Genomic DNA, 27,503 nt, shown 5'->3' with positions numbered 1-27,503 from the left:
ACATCAATCCCTTCACCTGGGAATGCCTCTGTTTATTCCACCTTCATTCTCTCATCTGCCTCAATCTTGCAGCTGTAGAGAGTATTCTAGAACCAGCATGATCCCTGCCTCTCCTACATTCTAACTCTGCTGAAGCACACCAGTTGGGAGTGCCTTGTACTTCGATTCTCTCCCCTAACCTCCCATCCTCTCTCAGCAACTCGGGATAAATCTGTACTCTTTGATTTAATTTTCATATGAAGTTTGGAAATAATATTCCAATAATTATACATTTCTCTTTACAGATAGATTGGGCTTTACTGACAGAACCACTAAATTTATTACCATTACAGAATTATACTTTAAAAGCAATTTACAGAATTTTAGGTGTGATACCTTGCCATTCTCCAGGAAACCTTCATGATAATAACTATTACTAAAAGTTCTGTGGTGCCTGAACTGATATTATGAGCTTGGGTAACACGCGGTCAAGGAAGGTGAATGATTTAAACCAAAAAAGGCATATTTGCCTCAATTATATGGGAAGTTTAAGCAGACATCTTTGTAAGAAGGTGTGATGAAATCAATGACGTTATTTTTCTACTTGGGGGAGAAAGCTGAAGCTGTAAAATGCAGAATATCACTGTGTAGTTGAAAAACTCTTGAGGCAAAGATTTTCTGACTCAAAAATTTCAGGGAAATTCCTTCTCTCCTGACCTGAGGCCTATAGCAATCATAGAGAACTCTAAACTCAATGTACCCTTAAAGGGAGAAGTAACTAAGATTTATTGAATGCCTTCTGTACATCAGAACTTTTATGTATATGTTGTTGGAGTTAACCCTCACAACAGGCCTGTGAGAGATGTCAGGTTACACATATACCAACTTTTCAGCAAGAACACCAAGGCTCAGAGAAGATTCACAGTGTGCCTAGAGGCACAGAGCTGGGAAATGACAAAGCTAAACGGAATTTAAACTTCAAATCCTCTGGCTCCTAAGACTGTGTACTGTAGCTTTCATAAAGCTGCTTCCCCTTTCTACAAGTTGAATTAACCCATCGAATGATTTGTAATACTTCGGGAGTTCTATTAAAATCATCAGTCCAGTGTAATGAAGGGAAAATTGAAGCAGAAAGTGTATAAACTCTCTCCAATAAAAAAATTATAGGCACCCATTCTGAAATTTTTTACCATTAGGAAACTATCACTCCCCAGAAACACCCCAATATAGTAATCCTTCCAGCCTTTTAAAGCCTAGTTTGAATAACATCATGCAAGTTACAGTGCCAAAACACCAGCAAGGACACAGTCAACCTCATGCTGCCTGTCTGCCCCTCTGCATTTTACAGTGGGAAGCCCCACCCCCATTCACAGGCCTTGTGAGACATCCCAGCACCTGCTGCACCCATGAGGTGCTGACCTGGGTGTTCTGATGGGGACAAGGAATGTTAACAAGAGAAGTTGTAAATTATCCACCCTTTAGGGGCGAGCAGAGTCATTGCATGTAAAACTATTAAACACAATTTTTCCTTAGGTCATTCCAATGTAAATATGCCTGGAGCGAAGAGGAATTACTTCTGGGCTGGGTCAATCAGACGTTTTCAGATTCATATTACCTAAAGTTTGGGGTTATCTTGCCATTGTTTCCTGGGCTATTATTTTCTTTTCCTTGTCAATTAACTTTAGGAATATAGTCTTGTTTTCCCTCTTTATTTGTCCAGATTCATTTCACTGGGTCTGTTATTTTTAGCAGAGTCCTAGGTCATGTAAATGGTTAACATGCTCAGCTGCTAACCCAAAGGTTGGAGGTGCAAGGCCACCCAGAGGCACCTTGAAAGAAAGACCTGGTGATCTACTTCCGAAAAATCAGCCACTGAAAACCCTATGGAGCACAGTTCTACTCTGACACACGGGGGGTCACCATGAGTCACAGTAACCTTGACAGGAATTGGTTTTATTATTTTTAGCCAGGTCAAAAGTGAATAAATTGTACTGTTTTTGTATCCCAGACTGCATATGAAGGTGGAAGGTATATTTGTCTCCTTTGCGGATTTTTGGTGTTGAGTGCAATTTCTTGAGGTGCTGAAATATTCTGGGCATGCAGTAGGCCACAGGAATGATGCCTTTTATCTGCAAACTGGGTTCGTGTCTCGAGATGGATGGGGCTAACTCATCTGGCATAAATAAGCATCCTACTGAATGATCCAGTGCTCTTTTTCTAATGTCAAATGAAGTCAGGTGTAATTTTTCTAGAATAGTGCCATCTTGAATCCAAGCAGAAGTGACTTCCAGAAGTAACAGAATGTATTTACGAACAAGTTTTTTGAGGTGACCAAGAGAATTAGCCACACCTGAATGCCATTCTCAACCATTTGGAATGATGCAAAACTTCAACCTCTTCACATAAGAGTAGCTCCCAGCCATTAGCCATGGTGGTGTGGTTTGTTTCCAGTAGTTTTAGACAGAGAAGATAAGTGATAACCATTTAAAAATCCAGAATATTTGCAAATTGCATGGCTGGTCCAGATTAACTGAATTTTCAATAATCCCCTTTGTACTTTCTGTCTCAAGAAAATGCTGTGGCAGACTGAGCTTTTTTCAGTAACAACTGATGTTTTTCTGAAACATGCAACGAGGTCATGTTACAAATCCTTGAAGATGTTCAGCTGGCTTATAACATTTCCAAATACACGTAATATCGTCAGATCTGCTGTAGATAAGGAACCTGAAAAACAAGGATCACTGGCTTTTACCAACTTCTAAATTAGAAAATGTAGACTACCTATAGCTTAAGGTATTGTTAAGATATCTAATAATGCATACATAATTAAGTACCAAGAGAAAACAGAAATGAAGTAGAAGGCATTGTCTCAAATGCAAAGAGTTTACTGTCTAATGGGAAAGTCAGATCAAGCAAAAAAAAAATATATATATATATATATGCACATACATACGAATATATATATGGATATATACATTTTTTAAAAAAATATATATAGAGAGAGAGAGAGAGAGAGCCCTGGTGGTGCAGTGGTTAAAAGCTTGGCTGCTAACCAAAAGGTTGGCAGTTTGAATCCACCAGCAATGGGTTTGGTATATATATATATATATATATACGGCTTCTCTGTGTGTGTGTACATATATAGACATACACATACACACATACATATATACACACACACATAGAGAGGGAAGACAGAGATGGAGGAGGGAGAGATCCAGAACAGCACAGAGACAGAGGGAAAAAGAAAGAGTTGTAAATGCGACAACACATCAAAAACAAGCATATAAATAAGCATTCATGTCTACGGCAATAAACATACAAGTATGCCATCCACAACAAACGAAATACTGGTTGAATTACTGTAATGACTGAATGACTCAAGATTATTCCTAGGGCATGATTTTAAAGCAGTGTTTTAAAGGAGAAGAGGAGCATGATTTGACCAGGGGAGCCAAAACTTTGAGATTTGAAATATAATTTTAAAAAATGGAGGGCTATGCACCCTGCCCATCTCCTGCCAGAAAGACCACTTGCACACCCCTCTGCTGAACACCCATCCCTTCCCAGCTAAAGAGAGTGCCTTCACACCCTGGCCACTTGCCCCACTGCTTCCCCACCAGAGAGAGCCCATGCGTGACCCCTGGTCTCCTGCCCTGCCCCACCACCACTGAAGAAAGTGCCTGCATGACTCCTGGCCTCCCATCCCACCTTACCCTCAACCAGAGAGAACATCTATATGATCCCCAGTCTCCCACTAAACCCCCACTAGGGAAAGTACATGCTTGAGCCCCAGTCATCTGCTCTACCCCTCCCCCAGCAAAGTGAGTGCCTGTGCACCCCCTGACCGACTGCACTGCCCCTCTCCCGATGAGAACATCTGCATGTCCCCTGGCTGAGCACCCCACCTACCCCAATGGAGGGAGTGCCTCAGTGCTCCCTGGATATCTGCCTTGCTCTTTGCCCATCCCCCACCCACCTAGTGAGTGGCTATGAGCATTCCTGTACTGCCAGATAGCACCTGCCCAGTATGCCCTCAGCCTTCACACATGTACAGTGAACAGCGACAAGGGCTCGCCCAACACACCATTGCCCTGTCCAACCGGGAACAGGAAGTGCACACCCCCATGCCACCAAATGAGTGATCACCAAGCACACCCAATCTGCCCACATTACAAATCAAAAACAAATCATAAATAAATAAAACAACACCTTAATGCCTTGGAGACAGCAGACAATATCAAATAATATAAAGAAACAAGAAAAAATGACTCAACAAAATTACAAAAATAAAGGGGTAGAAAACCTTCCAGAGGAAGAGATATTAATGGAACTGCCTGATAAGGAATTCAAAAGGCTTATATATAGGATCATCAAAGGGATCAAGAAAAACACAGACAAAACCCTAAAGAATGTTTTCCTGAATGGAAAACAATATAAGAACAAAAAAGACAAATTAAACAGATGACTAGAAATCATACAAAAACAGCAGCTAGAAATCCAGAAAATTAAGAATAAAATATCAGAAAGAGTTAACTCAATGGAAGGACACAGAGACAGAATTGAAACAAAGGAAAAAAGAATTACTGAAATAGAGGACAAATCCCTTGATAACAATTTGTTTGAGGAACAATCAGAAAAAAAGAATGACGAAAACCTAAGAGTTATGTGGGACACAATAAAGAGAAATAATTTAGAGGTGCTGGGAATCCAGAACATGAGAAGACAAAAAAAAAAAAAAAAAAAAGCACAGAGGAGAGAATTTTTAAAGATTTTCTGGGGAAAAAAAAAAAATTTCCCAATATCATGAAAGATGAGAAGATTTCCATCTAAGAAGCTCAACAAACCCCATACAGGATAGACTCCAGATGTCACCAAGACATATCATAATCAAACTTTCCAAGCCCAAAGACAAAGATAAAATTCTAAGAGCAGCTTGGGAAAAATGAAATATCACCTACAAAGAGACTCAATAACACCAAGCTCTGTTTTCTCAGCAGAGGCCATGCAGGCGTGAAGGCAATGGGATGACATATATAAAACCCTGAAAGAAAAGAATTGCCAACCAAGAATTATATACCCAGCAAAAGTGTCTCTCAAATACGATGGTGAAATCAGGACATTCCCAGATAAAGAGAAATTGAGGGAATTTGTAAAAACCAGACTATCCTTACAATTAATATTAAAGGGAGTCCTTTGGATACAGAACCAATGACAGTAGACAACAACTGAGATTAAGACACATAACAGTATTATCCAGATGTCAACCCAGATAAAGAGTTCTCACAAGTAAAGTAAAGCTACAGAACCAAAAACAGGGAACCAGACATATCAATCAGAAATTGACAACTTCAAAACAAAAAGGGGGAATAAATGGTGTAGTTACAGAACTTCCATGTGGAGAGAAAGTCAAGATGGTATCTAAAAATAACAGACTGTTTTAAACATAGGATGAAAAAGTAAACCTCACAGTAATGACAAAGAAAATTAACAAACCTAAAACCGTGGTGGCATAAGAGCTATGGCTGCTAACCAAAAGGTCGGCAGTTCAAATCCACCAAGCACTCCTTGGAAACTCTATGGAGCAGTTTTACTCCGTTCTATAGTGTTGCTATGGGTCAGAATCAACTCAATGGCAACAGGTTTTTTGTTTTGTTTTACCCAGCAAAATGAAAAAGACTCATTAAACACAAAATTGACAAAAACGAAGTAAATGAAAAGACAATCCATGAAAAAAAGAAAGTACAGAAAATTAAGCAAGACAAAGAAACTGTCAGCAACACATACACACACACACACACACACACACAAAGCATAACAAGACGACAGCAGTAAATTCATATCTATCAATAATCTCACTGAATATAAACAGGTTAAACGCACCAGTCAAGAGACACATAGTGGCAGAATGGATTAAGAAATATGACCCATCAATATGCTGCCTAGAAGATACATACCTTACACACAAAGACATTAAAAGGTTAAAAATCAAAGAATGGAAAAAATGCAAACAGCAACCAAAAGAGAGCAGGAGTGGCAATGTTAATCTCTGATAACATAGACTTTAAATCAAATTCCATCATAAGAGAGAAGGAAGGACATTATATAATGATTAAGAGATCAATCCACTAAGAGGACATAACCATGATAAATATCTATGCACCAAACGACAGAGCTCCAAAATACATTTAAAAAACGCCAACGAAAATGAAAAGAGAAATATGCTATTCTAAAATAACAGTAGGAGACTTTAACACACCACTTTCAACGATGGACAGAGCAACTAGAGAAACTCAACAAAGATACAGAAGATTTAAATAACACAATGATCCAACTTGACCTCATAGACATATACAGAGCACTCTACCCAAGAGCAGCACAGGACACATTCTCCTCAGTGCACATGGATTGTTCTCTAAAATAGACCATATCCTAGGTCACAAAGCAAACCTGAATAAATTTAAAAATGTGAAAATAATACAAAGCATCTTCTTAGATCACAATGCTATAAAATTAGAAATCAATAACAGGAAGAACAAGGAAAAAAAAGTCAAATACTAGGAAAGTGAACAACACCATGCTTTAAAACTACTGGGTATTAGGAAAAATTAAGAATGAAATTAAAAAAACCCCTAGAATCAAATGAGAATGAAAATACAACATACCAAAACCTTCGGGACACAGCAAAAGCCATGCTCAGGGGCCAATTTTTATAGCAATAAATGCACACATCAAAAAGAAGGCCCAAAATCAATACCTTAAACCCACAACTTGAACAAATAGAAAAAGAGCAGCAAAAGAAGCTCAAAGAGAGTGGCAGAATGGATTAAAAAACATGACCCATCAGTACACTGCCTAGAAAAGACACAACTTAGACACAAAGACATAAAGAGCTTAAAAATGAAAGGACAGAAAAAATTTATCAAGCAAACACTAACCAAGAAAAAGGAAATGATAAAGATGAGAGCAGAAATAAATGAAAGATAAAAACAATTGAAACAACCAACAAGACTAGAAGCTGGTTCTTTGAAAGGATCAATAAAATAAATCAACAAACCACTGGCCAAATGGACAAAAGAAAGAAGAAGCAATAACCCAAATAAGAAACGAGATGGACGATATCACAACAGAATCAACTGAAATGAAAAGGACCATAACAGAATACTCTGAAAAATTATACTCCAACAAATTTGAAAACCTAGAGAAAGTGGACAATTTCCTAGAAACACACTACCTACCTAAACTAACACAAACTGAGGTAGAAAATCTGTTCTATGGATCTTGGCTGAAAGCAGAGTGTATCAGAAAGATGCTTACCTGTGTTTTATTGATGATGCAAGGGCATTCAATTGTGTGGATCATAATAAATTATGGATAACATTGCGAAGAATGGGAATTCCAGAACACTTAATCACGCTCATGAGGAGCCTGTACATAGACCAAGAGGCAGATGTTTGAACTAAAAAGGGGATGCTGAGTGGGTTAAAGTCAGGAAAGGTGTGCTTCAGGGTTGTATCCTTTTACCATTCTTATTCCATCTGTATGCTGAGCAAATAATTCAAGAAGCTGGACTATATGAAGAAGAACAGGGCATCAGGATTGGAGGAAGGCTCATTAACAACTTGCAATATGTAGATGACACAACCTTGTTTGCTGAAAGCGAAGACTTTTGAAGCACTAACTGATGAAGATCAAAGACCACAGCCTTCAGTATGGATTACATCTCAACATAAAGAAAACAAAAATCCATACAAATGGACCAGTAAGTAACATCATGATAAATGGAGAAAATATTGAAGTTGTCAAGGATTTCATTTTACTTGGATCCACAATCAACACCCATGGAAGCGGCAGTCAGGAAATCAAAAGACCCATTGCATTGGGCAAATCTACTGCAAAAGGCCTCTTTAAAGTGTTGAAAAGCAAAGATGTCAGTTTAAGGACTAAGGTGTGCCTGACTCAAGCCATAGTGTTTTAAATCACCTGATATGCATGGGAAAGCTGGACAATGAACAAGGAATACCTAAGAAGAATTGATGCCTTTGAGTTGTGGTGCTGGCGAAGAATACTGAACATACCACAGACTGCCAGATGAACAAACAAATCTGTCTTGGAAGAAGTAATGCCAGAATGCTCCTTAGGAAGCAACGGTGGCGAGACTTCGTCTCACATACTTTAGACATTAAATCAGGAGGGACTAGTCCCTGCAGAAGGACACATGGAGAAGGAGAGTCAGCAAAAAAGAGGAAGATGATCAAGGAAATGGATTGACACAGTGACTGTAACAATGGGCTCAAGCATAACAATGATTGTGAGGATGGAACAGGACCAGGCAGTATTTCGTTGTTTTGTACACAGGGTCTCTATGGGTTGGAATCAACTCAAGGGCAACTAACAATGACAACAACAGGGACATAAAAGACCTATACAAAGAAATCTACAAAACCCTACTGCGAGAAACTAGAAGAGACCTACATAAATGGAAAAACATACCATGCTCATGGATAGGAAAACTTAACATTGTAAGGATGTCAATGCTACCTAAAACAATCTATAGATACAATGCAATCCCAATGCAAATTCCAACAACATTCTTTAACAAGATGGCAAAAGTAATCACCCACTTTATATGGAAAAGAACAAGTCCCTGAATAAGTGAAACATTACTGAAAAAGAAGAACAAAGTAGGAGGCCTCACACTACCAGATCTCAGAACAAACTATATAGCTACGGTAGCCAAAACAGCCTGTTACTGGTACAAAAACAGACACATAGACCAATGGAACAAAATTGAGAATCCAGAAATAAATCCATCCACCTGATCTTCAACAAACAGTCGAAGTCCATTAAATTGAGAATAGTTAGTTTCTTCAAATGGTGCTGGCAAAACTGGATAACCATTTGCAGAAAATGAAACAGGATCCACACCTCACTCCATACACAAAAACTAACTCAAATGGATCAAAGACCTAAATGTAAAACCTAAAATTATAAAGTTCATGAAAGAAAACACAGGGACAATGCTAGGGGCCCTAATTTACGGCATAAATAGAATATCAAGCATAACTAAAAATGCACAAGCTCCAGAAAGTAAACTGGTTAACTGGGACCTCTTGAAAATTAAATACTTATGCTCATCGAAATACTTTTCCATGAGAGTAGAAGAACCTACAGACTGGGAAAAAAATCTTTGGCAATGACATATCTGACAAAGGGTTAATCCCTAAAATATACAGAAAACTTCAACAACTCAACAATAAAAAGACAAGCAACCCAATCACGAAATGGACAAAGGATATTACAGACACTTCATCAAGGAAGACGTGCCGGGGGCCGACAAATACATGAAAAGATGCTTGCCATAATTAGCTATTACCAAAACCAACCAAACCCATTGCCATCGAGTCAATTCCAACCCAGAGTGAATCAACGGGTCACTATGATTAAACCATGATTAGATACCATCTCACCCCTGCAAGAATGGACTGATCAAAAATTCAGAAAACAATAAATGCTGGGGAGGTTGTGTGGAGACTGGAATGTTCATACACCTCTGGTGGGAATGTAAAATGGTACAACCACTATGGAAAATGACTCAGCGCTTCCTTAAAAACCTAGAAATAGAAATGCCATACGATCCCTCTATCCCACTCCGAGGAACATATCCTAGAGAAATAAGAGCCGTCACATGAATAGGCATGTGTACACCCTAAGTATCCATCAACAGATGGATGGATAAATAGACTGTGGTACATACACATAATAAAGAACACAAAATATCTCACATAGATGCACAAAACATCTCACAACATGGATGAAACTGGAGGGCATTATGCCGAGTAAAATAAGTAAATCACAAAAGGGAAGATATTATATAAGACCACTATTATAAAAACTCAAGAAAAGGTTTACACACAGAAAGAAACAATCTTTCATGGTTACCAGAGAGGGGCGGGGTTGGGAGGGAAAATCACTGACTAGATTGTAGACAAGTGTTAACTTTGGTGAAGGGAAAGACAATGCACAATATAGGAGAAGTTGGCACAACCTGACCAAGGCAAAGGAAGGCATTTAGAGGAACACAAAACCCATTAGACAAAACCTGTTGCCGTCAAGTCGATTCTGACTCACAGGGACTCTATAGGTCAGAGTAGAACTGCCCTATAGCATTTCCAAGGAGTGGCTGGTGGATTAGAAGTGGCGACCTTTTTGGTTAGCAGCTGTAGCTCGCCATAGCTTTTAACCACTGTGCCACCAGGGCTCCAGAGGAACACAAGGTGGAGAAGGGGCAACCACTGTAAATACTATAGCATATACAACCCTACAACAACAGTAAAAGTAAATAATAACTTATAAGCAGACACATAGGCAGATACGTACGCTAAATAGGGAAAGGAGGGCATATAGGAATATACCCATGTACACATATAACCAAGAAAACCCAAAACCCATTGCCTTCAAGTCGATTCTGACTCATAGTGCCCTACAGGACACAGCAGAACTGTCCCAAGGGTTTCCAAGGAGTGCCTGGTGGATTCGAACTACCGACCTTCATATATAGGTTAGGCTGTGGGTATTTTTACATATATATTTCTGAGTATAGTGTGTACATTCATATATATAATAGAGTACAAAGGAGGCACAGTCATATAAGCTTCCTAGACACATTCAAACACCTTGAGGGACTGAATTACTGGGGTTGAGGGCTGAGAACCATAGTCTCGGGGGACATCTAGGTCAACATGCATAACACAATTAATAAAGAAAACGTTCTACATCCAACTTTGGTGAGTAGTGTCTGGGGTCTTAAAAGCTTGCAAGTGGCCATCTAAGATACATCTATTGGTCCCATCCTGTCCAGAGCAAAGCAGAATTAAAAAAAAAAAAACCAAAGACATAAGGAAAATATTAGTTCAAAGGGCTAATGGACCACATGAACCACAGCCTCCACCAGCCGGAGCCCAGAAGAACTAGATGGTGCCCATTTATCACCATCAACAGCTCTGACAGGGGTCACAATAGAGGGTCTGAGACAGAGGGGGAGAAAAACATAAGACAAAGTTCAAATCCATAAAAAGGACCAGGCTTACTGGTCTCACAGAGTCTGGAGAAACCCCTGAGACTATGGCCCCCTGACACCCTTCTCACTCAGAACTGAAGGCACTCCCCAAAGTTTACCTTTCACCCAAAGACTAGACAGGCCTATAAAACAAACATAACACACAGGAAGAATGTGCTGCTTACATCAATCAAGTATACTAGGCCAAATGGGTAACACCTGCCCAAAAGTAAAGATGAGAAGGCAGGAAGGGACAGGAAAACTAGACAAATGCCACAGGCACCATTTCAGCTCAGTAATGAAGTCACTCCTGAAGTTCACCTTTCAGCCAAAGATTGAACAGGACCATAAAATAAAATGAGACTAAAGGGGCACACTAGCCCTGGGGCAAGGACTAGAAGGCAGGTGGAAACAGGAAAGCTGGTACTGTGGAACCCAAGGCTGAGAAGGGAGAGTGTTGACATGTCGTGGGGCTGTTAACCAATGTCATAAAATAATATGTGTACTAACTGTTTAATGAGAAACTAGTTTGTTCTGTAAACCTTCATCTAAAGTACAATAATAAAAAAAAAAAAAAAAACTAGACACAGGGAACCCAGGGTCGAAAGGGGGAAAGTGCTGACACATTGCTGGAATGGCAACCAATGTCTCGGAACAATTCGTGTATAAATTTTTGAATGATAAACTAATTTGCTCTCTAGACTTTCACCTAACGCTCAATATAAAAAAAAAGGCAAGACACCAGTCTTTTGAACCAGGGTTTCAAACAAGTTCATTCTGGTTTGAACCCTTGCTGAGAATTCACATTTCTAACAAGTTCCCAGGCGATGCCAAAAAACAAAAAACTGGAGGGCTATAAACACCATTTTAGGATTTTGCACATTGTGTAACAGAAGTGGTGGACAGGGTAGGGGTGAGGAGAGGGGGGCTTGACAGGGCAGGTACTGACTCATTGATCACTATTCCAGGTTCTAAAGCACAATCACTACACAGTAAACATCTCAGGCTTCTGAGCTGAAAAGTGCCACATCCAAAAGCTGCTGAGCAAAGGCTGAGTGTGTATATGTGCAGCCCAACATGTTTAATTATAAATTATGTACCAAACTATACTTAAAGCAAAAGAGAGCAAGCACAAGAGAAACGCACACCTGAGAGCGACAGAAGAGGAGAGACTCGCGGTTCAGGGTGGGCCTGCCGGATTGTGAGTGAGGAGACCAGGGGCGTCCCCTGTGCAGGGCTCAGAGCAGCTCTTACTGCAAGCATCTCTGCTCTGAGTACCATCATGCAGTCCGCACGTGGAGGCCACAAAAAGACTTCACAAGGTCCCTGCGTGGCGCAAACAGTTTGCACACATCTCCTAACGTATGTATCGCTTTTAAAGATGATCCATTTGGCTTTCTAACAAAAGGGTAACTGTTTTCAATCTACTGTCATTTCAGATAGATTGTAAGCACCTTCGGGGCAGCACCATGTCACCCACTTTTCTGTATCTCCTGCAGGACCCAGTTTATGTGCGGTAAGTGATCAATGATCATCTGCTGATTTTATTTTACAAGATTTGAATGAAGCTGGAAAAACAAAAATGAGAGATACTCCACCCTCTTTAAATTACCACATGGGTTTTCTCAAAATGAAACCACTGTCCCAATGAAAACATTAATCAGTATTTATCAAATGAATATATTCAGTTCTAAATAAGGGTTTATCTGGACACAAAAATTGACCACGCTCACTTTCACTTTCAGAACTCATTAAAAAAAAAAAAAAAACACTTGTTGCAGTCGAATAGATTCCATCTCAAAGCAACCCTATAGGGACAGGGTAGAACTGCCCCATAGGGTTTCCAAGGAGCAGCTGGTGGATTTGAACTGCTAACCTTTTGGTTAGCAGCCGAACTCTTAACCACTGCACCACCAGGGCTCCATAAAGAGAAGTATAAAAGGTAACTATGTCAATATCATTAATCATCATGGAAATGCAAATCAAAACCACAACGAGATACCACTTCACACCCAGGATGGCTATAATCAAAAAGATGGAAAATAACTGCTGGTGAGAATGTGGAGAAATTGGAACTTTCGTGCATTGCTGGTAGAAATAATGTAAATGGCACAGGTGATGTGGTAAACAGTTTGTTGTTTCCTCAAAAAGTTAACCAGAGAGGTTCCACGAGAGCCAGGAATTCCATTCCTAGGAATATACCCAAGAAAACTGAAGACCCATGTCCGCACAAAACCTGTACACACATGTTCAGCTGATGAACGGATAAACAAAATGTGGTCTATCCATGCAGGGGAGTGTTATTTGGCCACAAAAAAGGAATAAAGTCCTGATATATGCTACAACGCGGACAAACCTTGAGAACATCACATAAAGTGAAAGAAGCCAGTCACAAAAGGCCACCTACTGTGTGATTCCATTTATAGGAAATGACCAGAACAGGCAAATCCATAGAGACAGAGAGTGATTAGCAGTTTCCAGGGGGTGGGGAAAGGGGGGAAAGAGGAATAACTGTTAAGGGATATGGAGTTTCTTTTGGGGGCAATGAGAATGTTCTGGAGATTTTCACATCTCTGTGAATATAATAAAAAACCACTCAATTGTACACTTTAAGAGGGTGAACTTTATGGTATGTGAATTATATCTCAATAAAGCTGTTATAAAAAATAAAAATAGCTCTGATTAGAATTAATAGAGTGAAGAAAATGTTTTTAAAAGTTAGTGAAGCAGCAGAAACTTTTAAAAAGTAAGATAGGCCACACAGAAGGATTTTTTAAATACTGAACTATAGTACATTATAATACCATATGAGGATACATTTCCCTGCCAAATGTTATTCAACCCCCAAGGCTCTGTATTGATTTGTACTTATTTTCAAATTACAGACAAATTATAATAAATACCTAAATACTTCTTTGGCTTAGACTAGGGAATCAGAAAAATGGACAAGTAAAAAATACACAGAGAGAGAGAGAGAGAGATACACCCGTTGCTGTCAAGTCAGTTCCGACTCATAGCACCCCTACAGGATAGAGTAGAACTGCCCCATAGAGTTTCCAAGGAGCACCTGGTGGATTCGAACTGCAGACCTTTTGGTTAGTAGCCGTAGCATCTACCCACTATGTCATCAGGGTTTCCAAGAGAGATATATACATATGTATACCATGATTTGCTAAAAACAGAAGAAACAAAAAGAAAAATACTAATTTCCATGCCAAATAAAGTCCAAAAATACAAATGAAAAGAACATGCTACAAGGCCTATCTAAAAGCAGACAAAATAAAATGGAAAACAATAATAATAGCAATAAAACCAAATCCAAAATAGTTACTCTTCTGTTTACAACCAATTATTAAGTAATTATCTGTTTTCATTATACTTCAGTTTCTAAAAACATAAATTAATGTATGCAGAAGTAAGAGGTCAAGGAAAGTAACACAATATTTTAACATCAGCAACTCAAAGGCAAATTCGCATTTGTACTCACCGGGTAAATCGATCGTGTGAGAATTTTCCTCGCAATGGTCGTCTTCCTCAGTGTGCGTGATCCTTGTTCTTTGGTGTGAGTTTTTAGATATGTCAAGTTTTCCTGTTTATTTGGAATTTTTCCATGGAAAGATTAACTTCAAATAAAATTCTCATTTTAGATACAACATTCAAGTTCAAATTGATTGGGCTTATCACAGTGAACAATGCTGTGTAAAGATTCAAGGATGCAAATAACTCCTGAAATGAAGGGTCTTCACTCTGTCTGAGCTTAAAAAAGACAAGTCTCACATTCTACTGCACGTCAGCCTGGAGGAAAGAAGATGAATTTGTCTCCTCCAGGCAGTTTCCACTGGGGACTGGGCAGAAAAGAAGATAACTCCGCTCCACCAGGACCCGGGGAATGTGATCTAGCTTCCATAGGACGAGTGTGCACGTAGCTCTCGTAGGAAGACAGATGTCTGGGGCAGTAGGCTAGCCCTGCTTTGGTGTCCCAAAGCAGGAAACGTTGCACTCTTACCCAGTGTACAGCCCATGCTTCCAAGAGAAGCCCTGCCATGTGGAGCTTCACATTTTCCTGAGGAGGAGCTGTGGAACACCACCTTTCCTTGTCTACGTTGGTCAGAAATGCCTTCACCAGCCAAGTGTTCTTGGGAAACATGATTTTTCTTGGAGACTCACAATGATGCTATTCAACGATTTGAGCAGTCCAACAGTAAAATCATCAGTCACAGAATCTTTTTTAATATAACAACTACTAATCTACCAATATTCCATGGAACACACTTTAGGAAATGCTAGTTCAAACTAACAATGTACCGTGTTTCAGCTCAGTATTTGACCTGGACTGTGACAAGGGCTGCCGGATATAACACAGGACATACAGTGAAATTTGAATTTTAGATAAACAACAAATGCTTTTTTAGTGTAAGTATATCCCATGCGATATCTTTATTTGCTCAATCCGGCGATTCTGGTCGTAGCCCACGATTGTCAAAGATAAACCTTTGGGGTTGTAAGTGCTCCCGTTGTCATTTTGCTGGCCCAATCCTTATTCCTTACATGCAGCCTTTGAAATCCTGCTCTGGAATGCAGAATGCTGGGTAAATGGGGTACCATTACAATGAAGACGGCTTACCTTCTTCAGGGTAGCACTCAGGGATCCCATTGGAGCCCATTATCCGGTTGCCATTTTCGTCAAGCTGTTCCACAGTGCCAGGGGGACAGGTGGGGACTGGGGTGGTGGGCTCAGGGGTGGTGGTGGTGGTCTGTGTGGTGGTCCGGATTGTTGTCCTTGGGCGTGTGGTGGTGGTCATCCGGCGGGTGGTAGTGGTTGTCCGCCGGGTGGTGGTCGTCGTGGGTCGTGGGGTTGTAGTAGTAGGCAGAGGGGTGGTAGTAGTGGTGGGCCGCACAGTTGTGGAGGGGGCACGGGTGGTTGTTTTGACAACCTCCAGGCCCACTAGGGGCTTCCCTCCAAGGCTTAAAATGGGCTTCTCTGGGGCACTGGCCACAGGTTTGCCATGCCGCCCCTGCCCAAAGAGGGGGAGGCCATCAGGGCTCACCACAGGGGTCCCTTCCAGATCTGGGGGAAAAAAAAAAAAAAAAAACCTATGCAACACAGGAGATAATTCAGGAAATGAAAAACAAGTGGGAAGTGTCTTCTCAAAGCATATGTGTTAGCATGTTTTAATCAGTCAAAGGCAAAGAAATAATCAAAAGGATATCAGCTGAGATAGCAATATCCACTGCTTCCAGAAACTTCTGGGTTTATTATATTGTCCATTACTCTATATTACCTTATATAAGTATATGAATATTTCATCTTCATGCCCCATTACCCCAAGAAAACTCACAGTCTCCCGTTGTTGTTGTGTGCCCTCTAGCCTATTCTGACTCCTAGTGACCCTATAGGACAGAGCAGAACCGCCCCATAGGGTATCCTAGGCTGTAATCTTTATGGGAGCGGATCACCAGGTCTTTTCTCCCACGATGTGTTTGAACTGCCAGTCTTTCAGCTAGTAGTGAAGCGCTTAACCATTGCACCACCCAGGGACTTCCAGTCTCAGTTAGGGACTGTAATTCTTTCCTGTTCCCTCCTCCAACACCTAAGGAGGAAAAACGTTACTTCAGAGCAGGGATGGGAAACTTTTTCCGTAAAGGGCCTGAGAGTAAATATTTTAGGACCAGATGATCTCCGTTATAACTATTCAACCTACATCTATAGTGCTTAAGAAGCTATTAACAATAAATAAGTCAACAAGAGTTTCTATGTCTCAGTAGAACTTTATTTATGTATACTAAAATTTGAATTCCATAAAATTTTCAGGTGTCACAAAATACTATTTTTTTTTTTTTCAATTTTTCCCCCAATCATTTAAAAATGTAAAAACTATCCTTAGCTCATGGGCCATACAAAGACGGCAGGCCAGATTTGGTCTGTAGCCTTTAGTTTGCTGACCCCTGCCCTAGGCTGCTTGATTTCAAGAACATAAGAGAAAGTCACATGTTTTACAGAGTGCAATCTGTAGGAAGAATATACCTAAAGTCATATCAGGGCAAACACTAAGTTCTGCCTCTCTTGAGGCACTCCTCTCCATAGGGCTAAAAGTTATGGGACAAAGGCAACCGTTAAGAGAGGAAGAAGAGGAAAAGGAGGAAGAGGAGGGGAAACAAGAAGAAGGGAGAGAAGGAGAAGGAAGTGGGGGGAAAGGAGGAGGAGGGGGAGAAGGAGAAGAAGGAGGAAGAGGGAGGGAATTCTTATTCTACAGCTAATTCAATACATTTTTGTTCCTTGAAAACCGTTCTAACTTACCCACAATGGTCCGTCCATCTCCTCCTAGTTTAACCCGAAGAGGATTCCCCTGTGAGTCTTGGAGGTACCTTCCTTCTGCATTTAGCACTAACCCACGATCAAGGTCCACGACCTAGATCCACGGCAGAGATTAAAGAACATATTGGGCATCATTAATCCACCTACCTACACATGTGCGTGACGCTTCCACAGAAGGAAACCGTCGTGTGAGTAGTAACACTTGTGTTACTGCCCTTCATAATGTTTAAAAATAATAAAGTACAAAATAATCATATTTCGTATTATAATTTCTTAACCCATACAACATGGAGATTGTTTTAAGTTCTCAGATATATGAAGGATGTTCAAAATATTTTTTTTGACCATTTTGTGCATTGTGTCTTATGCTGAAATTAGGAAATGGCCTATCAGCTGGGGGAACAGTTTAAATAAATATGGTACATTCACACAATAGACACGCAGACAAAAAAAGGGGTGCGGAAATCCCACAGAGTGGCATGTACTGACATGCTGAAGAGAAAACTTAGATTATAAGAATGATATTTTTCAAAAATAAAATCTATCCCTTTTGTACATAAACTTAAAACTGCAGAGAAAGAACAGTCCAGAAGGATATACCCCAAACCACTGACAGCGGTTACCTCTGAGAAGTGGTTTGGGGTCAGGGATGCTTATTTTCTTTTTCATATGTTTCTGAATTGCTTTAACTTCTTGCCATGAACATGTACAATCGCTACTGTGTTAAAAACATGAAATGTTTCCACTTTGCTGTGAATGTTAAAATTCAAAGTGGCTGTAACATAAACAATTTAATTTTTAATTAAATGGAGCCCCGACGGTACAGTGATTAAAGACCTAAAGCTGCTAACCAAAAGGTCTGTGGTTCGAATCCACCAGCTGCTCCTTGGAAGTCCTATGGGGCAGTTCTAGTCTGTCCTATAGGGTTGCTATGAGTCAGAATCGACTCAGCGGCAACGGGTTTTAATATAGTAAATATAGTACGCATGCAAAAATTTCATACTCTTTGGAATTATAAGCTTGAAGAGACCTATTATTATTTCTGGTATCTGAGGAACCCCTTCAAGCAGGCCACTTTGCTAAGTGCTAGGTTCGTGATTAAAATAAAATTTATTTATATAAACTCCGCTTTTGAAATCCACTCTCATACTGAATCAATTCAAAATTATTTACTGTGACATTTTGCTTTAGTATGTATTCTTCCTATTATAAATTTCTGATCCTTTGAAAAGTACATTAAAGGACTTCATGAAATTTTCAGATTACCTGTGCTACAGGGTCGCTGTGAGTCAGAGCCCACTTGATGTCACACAACAACAATACCTGAAAATTTCGTGAAAATCTTTACTATACTTTCCTAAACCATACTCACATAAATGAGACATTTTGACTGGAAATTCTACCATTAATCATTTTTTGCCTCTTTGAAAAAAATATTTTAAATCCATGAAAGTTGTAAAGCTACGTGTTTTGCTCGTTACCCTCAACCCAACAAAAATCTCAAAACATTTATCTTAACCTCAGGTAAAGTTGTTTAGTTTAAACATAAAGTACTAATACATGTTTTTTATTTTAGTCCAACAACAGCTGTTGGAAGATTCAAAAGGTGATCTCATCAAAATTGCCTATTAGATTCAGGGTTGGTTGGTTTTCATCCTGCTTCCTTTCACAGGGGATTTGAGCCAATTTACAGAAAATATTTCGGATTAAAATTTAATCAAACAATAACCAAAAAATAAAAACAAAACAAAGCTATCAGCACCAGGAAGATATAAGGTCTCTCATGAGGCCTTTTATCAGGCTCTCCCTAATTGCTCTGGTTGGCCCACAAATTTGTTTGAACCTCCTAGCAGATAAGGCAAAGAGGAATCAGGCCCAGGCCTTCTCTCATTAGCTCTTAGAAGAAAACACACTAGTTACACAAGAGAACCAAATAATTTTCTGGGGACTGAAAGAAATGAAATACAAGGATCTTCACACAGGAGTGGTTAAGACTAGAGGGGGAAAAAAAAAAAAAGAAGAAAGACCACTTTATTCATTGTTACACAGTGTCCACCATTTTTCTCTTTCCAACAGCATCAAGCCAATGGTATGCATAAAGAAGTTTACCCTACCCACTTTGTTCCTTGAGGGCCATTGATAATTCTTTGTCCACTTAGTTTTCCATTGCTACCAGGAAGAACGTTCCCATCTATGCTTGGTCTGCCATTATAACCTACGCAGAACAAAAAAATAATAGAGCCTGGTGAATTCAGCATTCCTGGGGAGTCGGCTTCCTACCAAAATATAAGCAGTGACACATCATTTCAAATGGAAACGTTAAAGAGAGTTTTAAACCAACAGTTCACATATATTACGTAACGACAGTCTTAAATTGAGACTTCTACATGGCAAACATGAATGGCTTTTAAAAGTACAGTAAAGTCATAGCTTCCTGATAATACTGAGGCAATGAGATTGATCCGTGTAAGTAAATTTTCCAGGTAAGTTTTAAGACCCTAGTAGCTGCAGCTTTATTTTAGCCAGTTGAAAGTTGGAGGGAGGGAGGGTTGGAAGGATGGAGAAAACTCCCTCTAAATTGTCCTGGATGCTTTTCTGCTCTTCTTAGCAGATGACAGTAAACACAATTATTTCTAGATGTCTGAGGTCACAACCATCAATCATCCTGTGTAAATGAACAGTGGATATCAAAGCTCACTGACCTCTGTGTGGCTGCTTGAGAAGTGTTTGCTAAGAGGAACAGTTTGCCCTTGACTACTAACCTGAAGGTTGGCAGTTTGTACCCACCCAGCGGTGCCTCCGAAGAAAGGCCCAGTGATCATCTATAAAGATTACACCCAAGAAAACCCTACGGAGCAGCTCTACTTTGTAACACGTGAGGTCACCGTGAGTCGGGGTCGATCTGACAGCAAAGGGTTTCGTTTGGTTTGGTTAGCAGGTAAAAAGGTCCGGTCCACTATCCTTTCAGCTGTTCTGATTCTGTCTCCTTCACTTGCCTTTCTCTTCACCTCCTGCCATTTCTGATCAGCTACAGTTGGTGGTCTCAGCTGGGAGGTCTCTAAGGTCCAGCCTTGCCCACTGGATAGGGTGCTTCAGCTTTCTGACCACTATTTGCAGGTCAGAGACTTATTTCTCTCACTCATTCATTTATTCATTAAATATTTATCAAGCTCCTACCAAATACAAGGGACTGTGAATTTTACATCTATTATTAAGGTCTTAGTTTTCCCTGAGTGTTGCATACAGTTAACATTCTCAGTTAACTGAAATGTTGGAGGTTCGAGTCTACTCAAGTGCCTTGGAAGAAAGGCCTGGCAATCTACTTCCAAAAAATCAGTCATTGAAAACCCTACAGAGCTCGATTCTACTCTGACACACATGGGTTTGCCGTGACTCTGAATCAACTCCATGGCAGCTGGTTAGGTTTGCTTAAATATGTTAATGGAGAACCAACCTCCACATGAGGCATTGGTCTATACATCTGTAAAAATGTACACTGGGATAAAATAATACACCGCACAGATCAACACATGCTAATACTTTCATTTGGGAATGTGTTACTAAGCATCAGTACACGCAAGGAGAGTGCAAGGTGCCACTTAACTAAATGCAGATCTAAGATAAGTACCTTAGCCCCTGCTCTGGGGTCCACATAGACACCAGTTCATAGCTGCCTACTTCCTGTCTGTTCTCTGTTACAGAAATGTAAGTGAGGCACAGGTCTGCTTGTCACTCCTCCTTGTGACTCATCTTTCACATGTATTTTTCTGGTTTTAATCAGCATTCACTGATTGCAATGTCTAAGCAATTCATGCCCAAGATGGTAGTCTGTCCCAGAGTTTGCTCAGCTGAGGGTTTTCATGCAGAATCAGCAAGAACAGGACGGAGCCTCAAGATCTAATCAATGACTGTAAAAAAAAAATTCCTTAAATACAGGCTGGCTGGCTCCTGAACAACTAACTAAAATGACAGAGACACAGAAATCTGTGAACTAAAAATAGCCTGAGATACAAGAACCTGAGTTTGGCATAGTGGCTGTGACACATTTTCAGAGATTAAGAACACATGTTAAGGAGCTCTGGTAGTACATCAGTTAAGCGCTCAGCCGCTAACCGAAAGGTCAGCAGTTTGAACCCACCAGCCACTCGGGCAGGAGAAAGACCTGGCAATCTGTTCTAGAGATTACAGCCTAGGAAACCCTAGGGGGCAGTTCTGCTCTGTCACACGGGGTCACTATGAGTTGGAATCGACTGGATGGCACCTGACAACGCCACAAGAACATCTGTTAAGGAATTCAGTGAGGCAGTATGGGACTGTGCAATGATCAGGGCTGTGGATTTAGACGTTGGGGACTGAAATTGCAGCTCAGCTCCTGCAGAGCTGTCTGACTTCCGGCAAGCCACTCAAATCTCTGCACCCTCGCTTCCTCATCTGAAAACCAGGAAAAACGGTGCAAACCCTACGAGATGGGTAAGCGGATGAAATTACGTTACATTTGTAAAACTCAACGCAGTGCTTGGATCCTCAATAAAATCAAATCCTCTCAGTAACTGTTAAGAACACTACTGAACACGTTACAAAAAGGAAAGTAAAAAAAGAGCCAAGTAAGCATTTGTGAACCCCAGTGACCTTGTCTGTAGGTGGGTCTGGCCGGCGGGCGCTGCAGAGGGTTCCGGAACCTGGCCTGCATCATGCGCTGGCGCAGGGACAGCATGGGGGTGGTCTCGGTGTAGGTGGGCGGCGCGCGCGTGGGGGGCGGTGGGCGCGCAGGGGTGCCGGGCCCGGGCCCAGGGGTGGCCGGGCTGCGCGGGGCGGACGTGGGCGGCGCGGGGGAGGCTCGGGCCGGGAGCGGCCGCCTGCGGGGAGCCTCCTCCTCCGGCCGAGGGCCCGCCCGGGCCGGGGGGAGCGCGAGCGCAGGCCCCCGCTTGTCCTCGGCGAGGTTGCCCTCCGCGTGTTTGGCGCCCGTGAAGACCGAGGAGGAGGGCCACTTGGGAACTGGGGCCCGAGGGGCGTCGTCCTTTCCTCCTTTGGGAAGGCCAGCATCCTCCTCCTCCTCCGCGGAGACCGACTGCGGAGACTTGGGCGGCAGAGGCCTTTTGGGCAGAGGCTGGAGTTTCCCCGGCGCGGCCTGGACGGCGCCGTTCTTCTCCCCCGCCTGCGGCCCCGCGCGGCCGGGGACCCGGGTGCGGGGCGCGGGGTGGGAGCCGCCGGGCCTCAGGACCCAGCCTGGGCCTCGGGGGGCCGCGTGTCGGCCGCGGGCTTTCTCGTCGGTGAGGCCGGCCCCAGCCTCCACCTGGCGGTGCTTGGAGAGGGCCGCGGCGGCCTCCGGGGCCTGGGCCGAGCGCGTGGGAAGCCGCACGTCCTGGGCCGCTGCTTCCAAGCTGTCCTCTGGGTTGTCGTCGTGCCTCCTATCGGTGTCCTCGTCCTGACCCTGCAGGGAGGCCGAGAAAGAGGGCTGGGGGGCCCGTGGGTGTTGAGGTGCTGGAGACGCGGCCTGGGACCCTCCAGACTGAGGATGCTCTTGACTGGGTCTGGAGAATGCGTGCCCTGGGTCCTTGTCCTGGTGTCCCCGGGGCTGGTGCTGGGACACAGGGCGGTGTGGCCAAGGATGCTTCTCTGAGGCGGCAGCTCTGGCGCCCAGACCTTGGCCAGGGGCTGTCCTTCTCGGAACACTGGACCCAGGGTGGGGCTGTGACCGCGCAGGTGACAGTCTCGCCGGGGAGGGCTGGCGCCCTGGGGACACTGGCTGTGTTTGGGAAGCATCGCCCTCCTTGTCTGAGCTCTTTTGGACATCCTGTGCCTTGGAGAGCGGTGCCGCGGACTTGCCCTGCGAAGGCACTTCTGCCGACTCTGATGGAGAAGTCACCGCGGATTTGAGGTTTCCTGAGAGGGGGTCCTTTCTTTGCACACTGGGCGCTCTCTGAAGGACCCTTCTGAGGTGGTCCATCCCCCGGGAGGCAGGCTGCCTGGAGGAGGAGGGTACAAGGTCATTGATAACGGTGGCAGGAAGCGGCTGTTCGTCCTCCGCGTTCCTCTCCTCGTCATCTCCACGGATACCTGTGCCAAGCCTGTGACTGGAGGTTGGGTGAGAGTTAACCCTGGATGGCACTCGGGAGGACACAGTGGACTGGGGGACCCCAGATGGCTGGAGCCGCAACCCTCGGCCATTGCCAAACCTGCTTGGATATCGACCGTTGGCACCAAACGGCCTGTTTCTAAAAAAACTGAGATGTCCAGAGACAGGCCGACTGGCTGGCAGCCGGGCCCGAAGTGTGGGGGCAGCGGCCTCTGTCTGCCTGCCTCTGTATTCTGCGTCATTGTCACTGTCGCCATTGCCATCAGAGATCTGTGTCCTCCAGGGGAGACGGGAAGAGGCTGGGGAAGACACAGTAAACCGTGATGGTGTATTGGAGTGGGTGGCCCCCATGAGGTGGCCGTTTTTCAGCCCCCTGGAGAGTGGAGAGCCAGCATGTGGTTCAGATGGCAGCAACCTAGATGAGGCCCTGGATAGAGAAAGTCTTGAGGATAGGCCTGGAATGTCCAGATTTTCCTCCAGGCCCTCAGAATGGGGCGTCCTCTGCTCAGGGTGCACTTGGCTTCTCTCCCGCACAGTGCTGGAAGCTGACTGCTGGCTGCTCGGCATGGCTGGCCTAGAATGTGCTGGCGTTCTAGAAGGCAGTTTCTTAGAGGACTTGGGTTGGGGGACATGGGCAGCACGCTCTTCCTTGTCATCTTCTTCATCAATGGAGTCGTTGTCGGCGCTATTGGCAGGCAAGCTTGCAGAGGGTCCTGTGGAAGGACGCCTTGAGCTGCCCTGTCTCAGGTGCCCTGTTTCAGCATCGGTGTAGGTGTGGTGTGCAGATGAGGTGGATGTTGAGGGAGAGGCCTCCGGAGCAGGGTGAGAGGACCATGAGGAGCCATGCTTGTCTATGGCTTCCTTTCGGGGCAACATTGGCATCTGGGCTCGAACTGGAGTCCTCCCAGGAATTAGAGCAGCAGGCAAAGACCTACTCGGAGGTGATGGCCTCAGGGTTTGCTTTCGTTCTTGGGTCTCAGAGGACAACGTGTGTGAGTCTATGCGGGACTCCAGCTCCTCCTCAGTGACTTCAGTTGACTGGAGGTCCAAATCTTCAGTCTTTTTACTGTGGAGCTGGGGCCTTCTGAGTGCCCCACCATTAGCCAATATTTTGTTCTTCAAGTCAAGAAGATGGTTCTTGGCATTTCTACTGTGGGGAGAAACAGGCAACTGAATATGTCTTGAGGAAGCTGGGACTCTTGGAGAAGAGGACGAAGGCTCGGGTTTTGCAGGTTTCAAATCATCCGCCACATCTGCTTTCAGCTCAATATTTGAGTCACCGGTACTGGCTGTAATAGATTTGAAAGAATTTACCATCAGAGAAGAAATTCAGAAGCTATACAACACAAAGCAAGTACAGCCGTGCATCGCTTAACGTCCACGATATGTTCTGTGCAATAGGACATTATGTGAATTGGACGCTGAGTGAACACGAGATTGGATGCTGCTGCCTACGGGTCAAAGCATGCACTGTTGTCTGTTAAACCTTTTATTTGTAAGTAGGGAAAGTTCACATTAAAATAAGGATAGAAAGTGCAGTACAGTACCTACATAAGCTAGTAACATAGGCATTTATTATGACTGTCAGGACATATGTATTATAGGTTATATATGTACTTACTCCACCATTGTATACCTGGTAGCGCAGTTGCTTTGTATACAAGAGACATGAGATACATGTATTGCATGCAGGAAGCCGTTTCATTTGCTGCATCCAGTTACATCTGCTACGTCTCGTTCTCTGATTGGGATTTCTGAACTCTATTATGACCTTATGGGACCACAGACATGTATGCAGTCGGACGTTGCCCAAACAGACATTATGCGACACATGACTGTATTTCTGATGGCAGCGTGAGAAAAGGTGAAAATTGCTCTTTGTAAATGATAGCTTTTAACCCCTTAGAACACTGGACACTTATTTTCCCAATTATCACGATTTCTTTGAAAGTTATATTTTGTTCTGGAGTCTTATTTTGCTCTAAGTAATACATATATTCGTAGAAAATAAGTGGAAATTGAATCTCTATAAATCGAATTAAGTTCAGGTAACAACTCTGAAGGAATTCTGAAATGAGTACTTTGAAATAATTTATGATTTTGTAAATGCACAATTTGAGGTAGGTTTTTCTTAATATAATTAATTGTCGGTAGATTACAAATGAATTGTAGCCATTCTTAACAAGGTAGGCAAGAAGTACGCATAAGCCTGGTACACAGTGTGAGTGATCTGTGCTCTGTCGAGGATGCACTCCCTCTGCCTTTCAAGTGATTGGGTGATTTCAAATTCATAATTTCTGAGACATTAGAAAGAGTTCTCTATCCCCTAATATGTCCTGACTTGCTTCCTGCCTCTTAATTAAAATTCCTTTACTAATGAACAGATTTGTAATTCCACCATAAGACTTAAAAAGCCTCCTTGGATAGGCAAAACATTAAACCCACAACATGCCCTACCCACAGTTTACTCTTTCTTGAGAGCAGATTGACTGAAGGAAGGGGACTGGAGGGTGTAAGGTGAGGGGAATTTACATAGCGATGGGGGATTCAGATGGAGCAAGCTTCATGTATTTCTCAGTTTTTTTCAGGACAAAGCTGTTTAATATTGCAGTAGACGGTGGGTCCACACAGCACCACAGGGGGAAGAGCTGGTGATCGTTCGTGGTAAATGTGAAGAAACAGAAAGGAAAACATAATCCAAAAAGAAACCTCCCCCCTCCCCGCCCTTTTGGATCTTTGTCGACATCTTGGATTTTGAAACTGACCAGATAAACTAGATAACTGAGAATTCTTCTAGGCAAAGCTGCAATCCAAAATACTGGAATGCAAACTAAAAATTGTAAATGCTATTTAGACGTTGAAGAGAGCATATTAAGCATGGTAACAATTTAAAATGTCACATTACACTTCTAAAAATGGTCCTTCCCTGTTGCAATGAACTCCAAATTGAACAGTGGTATGAGATTGTACATATAGCGTTGCTATGAGTCGGAACTGACTCGATGGCACCTAACAACAACAACCAGCATATGAGATTGCTATTAGTGATCAATAACACTTTTAGTTTTGTGGGAGACTAATTTATAAGGGGACCACATTTTAAAAATCCATGTACAAATATTTTTTAAATCCGTATCAAAACTTAGTCCTAAAAATCATTGATGGAGCAGGTCTAAACCAAAGACCGTGATTCAAAGAAACAGAAAACAAATAGCAAAATGAGAAGGAGAGAAGAGAAACACAAGATGCTTACTTGTTGGCATAGTGACAACGAAGGCTTTGGACTGAGGACCCTGTCCTCTCCTGTTTGAGGCCCGGATTTTGAAAAGATACCGTACCCCAGGCTGCAGACCATCCACTATGGCAGAAGTAGTCTCTCCAGGGTAGGTGAGGGACTTTGCTCCAAATGGTTTGAGAGCCGGGGCGTATGAAAGAATGTATTCTGAAATGATTTGGCAGACGGTTGGAAGGAGGAAACTGAAAACAGTCCTGTGTCCAGCAGACAGACTGTATGGGCAGGATGAATTAGAACGTGCATTACTACAATTAATACACCAGCCATGCACGCCAGGTCAGCAGCTGGAGCAAAAAGACAGCAGAAGGCGAACCAACATTCATTCAGGCTCCTAGACTGGCCCTGCTAGTCTAGTTAATTAGCTATTAGCTGACATCTTATACTTCAAGAAAATAAAACATATGGAATCCAGGAGGCCAGTCTTCATACAATTGACCAAAAATATTTACACTGTGTTTTGTTCAATTTAGGCCCCCTCCCCCCCCACCCCCCCACCCCACGCCCCACTCCACCACCATTGTAAACACAATTTGCTAATTTTCTGTGGTGGAAACAATACATCCTGAATAGAAGAAACCAAAGAAAAAGAAGTTGACAACTGCTAGGAGTTCCTCCTGAATAGCTGCTGACATATTCAATGGTTTCATTTTTTTAAGCTAGGGTTATTTTTGTTAGAATATTTAGCTATACAAATTCCATGTTCGGAATATAACTTCACTTTTTTTTTTTTTAGGAATTATGAAAATTCTTACTCAGTATATGTTGATAGGTGTATATT

General features: G+C 42.4%; 1 protein-coding gene across 3 annotated transcripts in view; it reads right to left on the bottom strand.

Annotated features, from left to right (window-relative positions):
* Window positions 1–27,503, bottom strand: part of FNDC1 (fibronectin type III domain containing 1) — a 119,138-nt gene that overhangs the window by 21,296 nt on the left and 70,339 nt on the right. For 2 of the 3 annotated variants that reach the window (XM_064292884.1, XM_064292892.1), the window contains 5 exons: window positions 26,684–26,872; window positions 21,984–24,719; window positions 19,469–19,569; window positions 17,337–17,448; window positions 15,663–16,106 (listed from right to left, as the gene is read on the bottom strand). In XM_064292884.1, coding sequence (XP_064148954.1) covers window positions 15,663–16,106; window positions 17,337–17,448; window positions 19,469–19,569; window positions 21,984–24,719; window positions 26,684–26,872 — 3,582 coding nt within the window. The remainder of the gene's footprint in view (window positions 1–15,662; window positions 16,107–17,336; window positions 17,449–19,468; window positions 19,570–21,983; window positions 24,720–26,683; window positions 26,873–27,503) is intronic. The other variant, XM_064292889.1, reaches the window with a different exon arrangement.

Source organism: Loxodonta africana, chromosome 1 (assembly GCF_030014295.1).
Source record: "Loxodonta africana isolate mLoxAfr1 chromosome 1, mLoxAfr1.hap2, whole genome shotgun sequence".
In the NCBI taxonomy this organism is placed as follows: Eukaryota; Metazoa; Chordata; class Mammalia; order Proboscidea; family Elephantidae; genus Loxodonta; species Loxodonta africana.
The sequence above is the reverse complement of the archived record's forward strand: the minus strand, read 5'-3'. Positions and strand labels throughout refer to the sequence as shown.